At 48.5% G+C, this 10,000-nt stretch overlaps 1 protein-coding gene across 1 annotated transcript in view; it reads left to right on the top strand.

Annotated features, from left to right (window-relative positions):
* The window catches only part of LOC125300150 (nesprin-2-like), a 196,189-nt gene that overhangs the window by 44,906 nt on the left and 141,283 nt on the right, over nt 1-10,000 (top strand). The window contains 8 exon segments of the mRNA XM_048251794.1: nt 2,633-2,774; nt 3,126-3,299; nt 4,030-4,089; nt 4,247-6,759; nt 6,761-7,457; nt 8,512-8,676; nt 8,984-9,139; nt 9,856-10,000. The exon segment at nt 9,856-10,000 is cut by the window's right edge and continues 136 nt beyond it. Coding sequence (XP_048107751.1) covers nt 2,633-2,774; nt 3,126-3,299; nt 4,030-4,089; nt 4,247-6,759; nt 6,761-7,457; nt 8,512-8,676; nt 8,984-9,139; nt 9,856-10,000 — 4,052 coding nt within the window.

Raw genomic sequence — 10,000 nt, 5'->3', positions numbered from 1 at the left:
CATAAGTACACTTTTCTCCTAAACAACTTCATACAACACTAACATTTACATAAGTACACTTTTCTCCTAAACAACTTCATACAACACTAACATTTACATTACACTTTTCTCCTAAACACACTAACATTTACATAAGTACACTTTTCTCCTAAACAACTTCATACAACACTAACATTTACATAAGTACACTTTTCTCCTAAAACAACTTCATACAACACTAACATTTACATAAGTACACTTTTCTCCTAAACAACTTCATACAACACTAACATTTACATAAGTACACTTTTTCTCCTAAACAACTTCATACAACACTAACATTTACATAAGTACACTTTTCTCCTAAACAACTTCATACAACACTAACATTTACATAAGTACACTTTTTCTCCTAAACAACTTCATACAACACTAACATTTACATAAGTACACTTTTTTCTCCTAAACAACTTCATACAACACTAACATTTACATAAGTACACTTTTCTCCTAAACAACTTCATACAACACTAACATTTAGTATAGTAGTATAGTGCAGACTAGTATAGTAGAGTCTTTATTGCATTCTGCAGACTAGTTTAGTAGAGTCTTTATTGCATTCTGCAGACTAGTATAGTAGAGTCTTTATTGCATTCTGCAGACTAGTATAGTAGAGTCTTTATTGCATTCTGCAGACTAGTTTAGTAGAGTCTTTATTGCATTCTGCAGACTAGTATAGTAGAGTCTTTATTGCATTCTGCAGACTAGTATAGTAGAGTCTTTATTGCATTCTGCAGACTAGTATAGTAGAGTCTTTATTGCATTCTGCAGACTAGTATAGTAGAGTCTTTATTGCATTCTGCAGACTAGTTTAGTTTAGTAGAGTCTTTATTGCATTCTGCAGACTAGTATAGTAGAGTCTTTATTGCATTCTGCAGACTAGTTTAGTAGAGTCTTTATTGCATTCTGCAGACTAGTTTAGTTTAGTAGAGTCTTTATTGCATTCTGCAGACTAGTATAGTAGAGTCTTTATTGCATTCTGCAGACTAGTTTAGTAGAGTCTTTATTGCATTCTGCAGACTAGTATAGTAGAGTCTTTATTGCATTCTGCAGACTAGTATAGTAGAGTCTTTATTGCATTCTGCAGACTAGTTTAGTAGAGTCTTTATTGCATTCTGCAGACTAGTATAGTAGAGTCTTTATTGCATTCTGCAGACTAGTTTAGTAGAGTCTTTATTGCATTCTGCAGACTAGTATAGTAGAGTCTTTATTGCATTCTGCAGACTAGTATAGTAGAGTCTTTATTGCATTCTGCAGACTAGTATAGTAGAGTCTTTATTGCATTCTGCAGACTAGTATAGTAGAGTCTTTATTGCATTCTGCAGACTAGTATAGTAGAGTCTTTATTGTCCTATTAGGATATTCTTTTTCACACATCATTACATTCCATGCAGGATATACACAGCCTCACACATATCACATATAACATATAACATACCACACACCATACACCCCCCCACCACCTAGTTTCCCTCCCTCCTCAACACAATACAAGCAAAAAAAAGTGGACAGTGCAGACAAACACAAAGAATACATAAGTACACTTTTCTCTCACTGCACAATTGCAGCCTAAACTACTCTCATACAACTACATACAGTCTTTATAATTTTCTAACATTTAATATGAATTAGTGTATTCAGTCAGAACTATTTTAGAAGGAAGCTGACGCTTTAGGACTGCTGGTAGCCTGTAGGGAGAATCTTTTCTGTTTCAAACCCATCTGCTGGTGTTCAGGAACAATAAACTGAGAACTCAGAATGATAAATCTGTCATGTACAGCATCATGCAAATGCCTTGCTTTTTATTTACGCTGTGGTGTGTTCAGCATATGTTCAGTGTTTGTAGTTTGAGATGTTCGGTGTGTGTAGTTTGAGATGTTCGGTGTGTGTAGTTTGAAATGTTCTGTGTGTGTAGTTTGAGGTCGAGACTGTCATGTGTTCTGTATGTGTAGTTTGAGATCGAGACGGTCATGTGTTTGGTGTGTGTAGTTTGAGGTCATGTGTTCTGTGTGTGTATAGTTTGAGGTCCAGACTGTCATGTGTTCTGTGTCTGTAGTTTGAGATCGAGACGGTCATGTGTTGTGTGTGTGTGTAGTTTGAGATGTTCTGTGTGTGTGTAGTTGGAGATGTTCTGTGTGTATAGTTTGAGGTCGAGACTGTCATGTGTTCTGTGTGTGTAGTTTGAGATCAAGACGGTCATGTGTTTGGTGTGTGTAGTTTGAGGTCATGTGTTCTGTGTGTGTATAGTTTGAGGTCCAGACTGTCATGTGTTCTGTGTCTGTAGTTTGAGATCGAGACGGTCATGTGTTGTGTGTGTGTGTAGTTTGAGATGTTCTGTGTGTGTAGTTGGAGATGTTCTGTGTGTATAGTTTGAGGTCGAGACTGTCATGTGTTCTGTGTGTGTAGTTTGAGATCAAGACGGTCATGTGTTTGGTGTGTGTAGTTTGAGGTCATGTGTTCTGTGTGTGTATAGTTTGAGGTCCAGACTGTCATGTGTTCTGTGTCTGTAGTTTGAGATCGAGACGGTCATGTGTTGTGTTTGTGTAGTTTGAGATGTTCTGTGTGTGTAGTTTGAGATGTTCTGTGTGTGTAGTTTGAGGTCCAGACTGTCAGACAAGCAGACGGAGTGTGCAGAGAACACGGTTCAGATCGTCAGGGAGTCCCTGAAGGTTCTCCAGCAGTGGAACCAGACTGCAGACACACACACGCAGGAGGAGTCCACCTTCACCATACAGGTGTGTGTGTGTGTGTGTGTGTGTGTGTGTGTGTGTGTGTGTGTGTGTGTGTGTGTGTGAGAGAGTGAGTCAGTATGTATATACGTGTATGTGTGTGTGTGTGTGTGTGTGTGTGTGTGTGTGTGTGTGTGTGTGTGTGTGTGTGTGTGTGTGTGTGTGTGTCTGTGTGTCAGAGTGAGTCAGTAGATGTATACGTGTGTATGCATGTGTGCGTATGGATATGTTTATGTATTTAATTAAAATGTGTGTGTGTGTGTGTGATTGCATAAATGTGTATGCTATCGCTCAACAATAAGTTCCAGAAGGTGCAGACTTTGGACTTTACTAAGCTGGATAAACTGGATTTTTCAGGAGCTGCTGGAGGAGGGTGCAGTTCTGCGCCAGAGCCTGCAGGTGGCACTGTCTCATAAGGAGCTGCTGAGAGACTGCCTGGGCCCGGAGCTTGCTGGGAAGATGGAGAGAGACGCCACCATAACAGTGAAGGACGCAGACTCAAACATGGCGTCTCTCACTCAGAGACTCAAGGTGAGCTCCAGCGGAATGAGGCAGGCAGGCAGGCAGGAGTGGGGCAGCCGTGGCCTACTGGTTAGGGGCAGCCATGGCCTACTGGCCTACTGGTTAGGGGCAGCCATGGCCTACTGGCCTACTGGTTAGGGGCTGCTGTGGCCTACTGGCCTACTGGTTAGGGGCTGCTGTGGCCTACTGGGTGGGGCAGCTGTGGCAGCTGTGGCCTACTGGTTAGGGGCAGCCGTGGCCTACTGGGTGGGGCAGCCATGGTCTACTGGTTAGGGCTTCAGGCTTGGAACTGAAGAGTTGCCGGTTTGATCCCTGACCAGTAGGAAAAAATGTGGGCGGGGGAAGTGGTTGGACACTGCTCTCCCATGCCCACCTCCACGGCTGAAGTGCCCTTGAGCTTGAGCAAGGCACCTAATCCCTCACTGCTCCTGGAGCGCTGCTGTAGCAAGGCAGCTCACAGCTCCAGGGTTAGTGTGTGCTTCACCTCACTGTGTGCTCATTGTGTGCTTCACCTCACTGTGTGTTCACTGTTCACTGTGTGCTCTGTGTGTCTCATTAATTCACAGATGGGATAAATGCAGAGACCAAATTTCTTGTATATGTTAGTATACTTGGCCTATAAACCTAATTTACATTTACCTGAAGAAAGGTTGGATGATTAGAGCCAGTTTCAAAAGTGATATCAGGAACTGATTCTGTCTGAAATGGACTGACATCTGAATTATATGTTTCCCATCAGGACATTGCAGATCAGAAGAAGAAGGAGGCCATCAGGCTCTCCCAGGAGATAGAGCTAAAGGTAAACACATCACATTTACACAGCATTGTGTGAACGTATTGGGTTTAATTTTGTTTTAGCCAGACATTTTAGTGTTTAGTTATGTAAATCGCTCCAGTGTTAGTGTTTGTATTTTGACCTTGCTGTACAACTTTCCCGTATGTTACCCTGGATACAGTTTCCTCTTCCTGTTGAAAAAAGACTGAGTCCTGTTTTAGACAGTTCTGTACTCAGCTTTGCTGAAACTGAGTCCTCAGACCACCAGGGGGCTCCCTCCCTATCCCCAGAGATGCCTGAACAGAGAGCAGAGACTAGAGCCCCTGACCAGCAGGCGGTGTACAGACCATTAACAACAGACACTATTATCAAGTCTCAGCCTGACCAGGCTGAGGAGATTCACATAGCTACGAGAGAACCACCACACCAGCAGGTGGCGCCCTCCCCAACAACAGAGACTCTCACCCACAGATACCACGCTGGTCCCATGCCAGCGGACACAGACTCCAGAGAGGTGTCCGTTGAAGCAATTACTCAGGGCCCAGGCTCAACAGAGTCCTCCGCTGCACTAGGGGCACTGTTGAGGGAGATGCACGATGAGATCCAGAGCACTGGGGCCGCTGCTGCCGCTGCTGCTGCCAAACAGAGGAGATTCCTCACCCTGGAGAAGACACACCCTCCTCCTGACTTCACCCTGGAGAAGACACACCTATCTCCTGACTCAGAGAAGAGGACGACTGCCCCTTCACCCAAGTCAGAGGGGAGTCCAGCTGTCGGCGGATGGAGAGTGATCCCTACCATAGTGGAGCCAGAAGAGGATGAGAGTCCGTCAGAATCAGCCATGACAGGAGACCTCGGGCAAGAGGAAGACATATCCTGGCCGGCCGTTGCACATACAGAGAGCTTATGGACTGCCATGGCAATGGAGGACATTGGCAATCGATCGCCCACAGCAGGGCGAGTTGGCATGTGGCCACCCATCATTGGCATGGAGAGAGCGAGGACGGAGAGCATGATGTCTGATGAGGACGCCGTTTACGCTGTTGCTGAATTAATGAAAATGAAAGAGGACACTGAGCCAATTGGGGAGGAGAATTCCGACCAAGAGACAGAGGAGAGTGATGGAGATGCCCTGCATACACAAGGAGACCACACCCCTGACACGGACAGCCGAGGCCCAACCGCTAGACAATCACCTAAGTCAAAGAAGAGAGTGGCCTCTCTCATTCTGGACGAGGACGCCATCCATATTCAAAGTCTCGAGGTGTCGGACGCCACCAGCAGTGACATCATGCGCCTGGTGTCTGCTGGGACTGTGGGCTATGACACCACTGCCCTTCAGCCGGGAGAGAAGGCAGATACAGAGGCCCAGGTCTCGGCTACCACTGTGGCCATGGAGCATGGCACACCTCAGAAGGAACCACATGTGGAGGGGCTGGTTGCAGAGGTATCACCCACGAGAAGCCAGGCAGAGCAGCTGGAGAGAGAGTCTGCTCATGCGGCACAGGCTCAGACACCTCCAGCCTCACCCACTGAAGCTGGCGCCGCAGGGCCACAAGCAGAAGCAGCCGGGGCCTGGACCAGTGACAATGGGCCGAGCGGACTGCGCAGAGAGATCGAGCACTTTGCCGTGGATAATGGACCGCGGGAGATCCAGCGACGCTACATCATACTGGACCAGCCTGCGGAGCAAGCAGTCGTTCCGAGGCCTCCTGAGCAAACACTGGCTGCTCAGCAACCTGATGTGGTCATCGGCCGGCCCGGTGCAACCGAGCCAGAGCCTGGGGTGTTAGAGAGGGAGGACAGAGGACGTGGCGAGGAACAGATTGGGAAAGAGCTGCACGGATCAAAGAAGGATGAAACCGCTGGAGGTCAGGAGAGACCTCAGGAGGAACATGCCAAACCGGCTCCACCCTCAAGAAAGAAGAATCATCAGGCAGAGGTTGATAAGAGAGAAACAGCAGTGTGTGCAGAGAGTGAACCAGCCCCACCCTCACACACACATGAAGACAAAACAGCTGCAGAGGCTGTTAGCCAGGTCAGTTTGGAACCTCAGAAGGTCCAGCCTGTCCCATCAGTGAGGCGCAAAGAAAAGCCAGATGTTCATCGCCTCAGTCAGGTCAGTGCTGAAATTCAACCACAGACGGAGGTCCAACCAATCCAACCGACCCCACCCTCAAGGAGACGCAAGGAGAAGGCTGATCCCAATCGCCTCAGTCAGATCAGTGCAGACACCCAGCTGGACAGGACTCCAGAGGTGCTGCCAACCCCTCCGTCCAGGAGGCATAAGGAAAAAACAGAGGGAGATGGAGATGAAATCAGCTTGGGTGCTTCTGCTGCCAGCTCATTGGAAGTTCTACCAGCACCATCCAGACGCCGCAGATCCCAGGCAGAAGGTGACCAGATCAGTTTGGGTGGTTCTGAGGTCCTTCCCACTCCACCATCCAGAAGGCGTAAGGAACAGCTTGAGGGAGATCAAATAAGTCTCACAGGCTCTACTGAAGTTTTGCCAACGCCTCCAAGTAGAAGACGCAAATCTCAAGTAGAAGGTGATCATGCAAGTTTGGGTGGTTTTGAGGTCCTTCCCACTCCACCATCCAGAAGGCATAAGGAAAAGATTGAGGGAGATCAGATAAGTCTCACAGGTTCTAGTGTCGGTTCTCCTGAAGTTCTGCCAACCCACCCGGAAATCTCAAGTAGAAGGTGATCATGCAAGTTTGGGTGGTTTTGAGGTTCTTCCCACTCCACCATCCAGAAGGCATAAGGAAAAGATTGAGGGAGATCAGATAAGTCTTTCTGGTTCTATCACTGGTTCTCTTGAAGTTCTACCCACACCACCTAGCAGACGCCGCAAATCCCAGATTGAGGCGGACAGGTCATCTATGAGTCTGGAAGCCCTGCAGGAGAAGCCAGAGATCCAGCCTCCCCCGCCTGCCAGGAGGAAAAAGGAGAAACTACTGGTGGACATGCCACCGAGCAGTGAAGCCGAGAAACCAGAGACAGAAGCAACAGACTCAGCCATCAAGCCAGCGCCACCAGCAAGAGGAAAGGCTTGCCACATTGAAGGTGATAAGGCAGAGGCAGAGAAGCCCTCTATAGGAGGGGATGCCGAGGGAGGAACCCAACTGGAGACATCCACGGTGGCTGCCAGGGTAGAGGAAGACTCAGCTAAAGAAGAAAAGCCCTCAGTCACTGTTGAAGAGAAACCAGCAGCACCAGTCAGACGCAAGGAGAAAAAAGAGCCATCACCAGTGCCAGCCAATCAAGAACTAGAGCAGGCAGAGGCCGAACCAATCAGCAAGCCAGAAGAAAAGGAAATGACTGGCACATCTCAGCCAGAGGTGGGGCAGGAGGCCATTGCTGCAAAAACAGAAGTCTCAGAGAGTGTTAAGGTAACCCCAAAGAGGGCCAGCCTGTGTGTGTAGCACCGCATGTGTGTGTTAAGGTAACCCCAAAGAGGGCCAGCCTGTGTGTGTAGCAACACATGTGTGTGTTAAGGTAACCGCAAAGAGGGCCAGCCTGTGTGTGTAGCACCGCATGTGTGTGTTAAGGTAACCGCAAAGAGGGCCAGCCTTTGTGTGTAGCAACGCATGTGTGTGTTAAGGTAACCGCAAAGAGGGCCAGCCTGTGTGTGTTCACGACATCTCATCTGCACCTGTGGAGGGCACGTCTTATCAGCAGTTTACAACTCTGTGATTGTTTTTATTTTGTTTGATATCTGACAGATGCTGCATGTACTTGTTGAGATTCATTGTGTGAACTAATGCATGTAAATATGAACTCAGTTTGTTAGCTGCATCCTAAAGTATTGAGCAACACAAAACAAGGATAAATTGATTCAATGGATAACTGATTGACTGTTGGGTAATTTAACACCTAACCTAACCACTGGGGGAGCGGGAGTGCACTACCAGAGTGGCCTTGTGTGATACACACCCTGCATGACCTCAACACCAGGACTGAGAGCGGAACGTTGTGTGATACACACCCCGCATGACCTCAACACCAGGACTGAGAGCGGAGCACTGCACGGGCAAATGGGACCAGAGAAACTGCCGAAGGACTAAAACAGAACGCCTCTTGCATCAAACTACAGAATCTGGAATATCCCCCTAATCTGCTTATGGATTGAGATTGATTTTGACTGATAGCCTGAACGTCACTATTTGGTGTGTGTGCTGCAGTCAGTTGCTTGGCTGTGCTGTCGGTATCTAAATGACTGAATGAGCTCATATGTTGGATGTTGAGTTGTGACTGAATGAGCTCATATGTTGGATGTTGGTATCTAATGACTGAATGAGCTCATATGTTGGATGTTGGTATCTAATGACTGAATGAGCTCATATGTTGGAGGTTGTGTTATGTGCTCCCGCATTAAGGGGTGTGAGTGCTGACGCGGGTGTGGTAATGTCCGCCTGATGTTGGGTGTTGTGTTGCGTTTTGTAGCAGCGGCGCGTGAGCGCTGAGGAGCAGCTATCTGCCTTGGCGCAGGCTGAGCGCCTCCTGCAGGAGGAGGAGAGCGATGACGAGCCGCTCGGCCCCAACATGCAGGACCTCTTCACTCAGATCAGCAAGATGACCGACCACGGCTCCAGCACTCTCCTCTCAGAGGTAGGTAGAGGCCCCTCTCTCTCTCTACTGCCCCTCTTTCTACTGCCCCTCTCTCTGTTCTACTGCCCCTCTCTCTCTCTATTCTACTGCCCCTCTCTCTACTGCCCCTCTCTCTCTACTGCCCCTCTCTCTTCTCACGGTTAAGGTGTAGAGGGACCCTAGTCTCACACACACACACATAAACACACACTCACTCTTATCTCTTCCATACACACACACACACACACATACATAAACACACACTCACTGTCACCTCTTCCAAACACACACACACACAAACACACACTCACTCTCACCTCTTCCACAGGCTAATGTGTACAGGGAGCCGCTGTCCAGTCTGGAGTGGTCTCTGCGTGATCAGGACGCGCGTCTCACTCGACTGGTGCTCAGAGTGCTCAGCTGTGAAACACGACCAGCTGAGCTTAGCACTGATGCCATGGCCCTACAGCTGGAGGAGACAGAGGTGAAGCTAACACACACACACACACACACACACACACACACACACACACACACACACACACACACACACAGCACTGACGCCATGGCCCTACAGCTGGTGGAGACAGAGGTGAGGCTAACACACACACACACACACACACACACACACACACACACACAGCACTGGCGCCATGGCCCTACAGCTGGAGGAGACAGAGGTGAGGCTAACACACACACACACACACACACACACACACAGCACTGACGCCATGGCCCTACAGCTGGTGGAGACAGAGGTGAGGCTAACACACACACACACACACACACACACACACACAGCACTGACGCCATGGCCCTACAGCTGGAGGAGACAGAGGTGAGGCTAACACACACACACACACACACACACACACAGCACTGACGCCATGGCCCTACAGCTGGAGGAGACAAGGTGAGGCTAACACACACACACACACACACACACACACACACACAGCACTGACGCCATGGCCGTACAGATGGAGGAAACAGAGGTGAGGCTAACACACACACACACGCACACACACACACACACACACACACACACACACACACTCTAGAGTTAGTGTGTTACAGTAGTCCTGTGTCATCGTCGGTTATTCTCTTGCAGGTGTGTAAGCGTAGTGCTTAGAGGGAGATCTCACACACACACACATACACTCTAGAGTCAGTGTGTCATCGTCGGTTATTCTCTTGCAGGAGTGTAAGCGTAGTGCTCAGAGGGAGATCTCCGCCCTCTCCCAGCTGCTCCATGCTAACACTAGCGCTGATGCTAACGGTGAAGGTCACGACCTTGCGGATCAGGACCTGGAGGCAGAGCAGCAGCTGGAGGGCCAGTGGTCGT

Source organism: Alosa alosa, chromosome 1 (assembly GCF_017589495.1).
Source record: "Alosa alosa isolate M-15738 ecotype Scorff River chromosome 1, AALO_Geno_1.1, whole genome shotgun sequence".
In the NCBI taxonomy this organism is placed as follows: Eukaryota; Metazoa; Chordata; class Actinopteri; order Clupeiformes; family Clupeidae; genus Alosa; species Alosa alosa.
The sequence above is the reverse complement of the archived record's forward strand: the minus strand, read 5'-3'. Positions and strand labels throughout refer to the sequence as shown.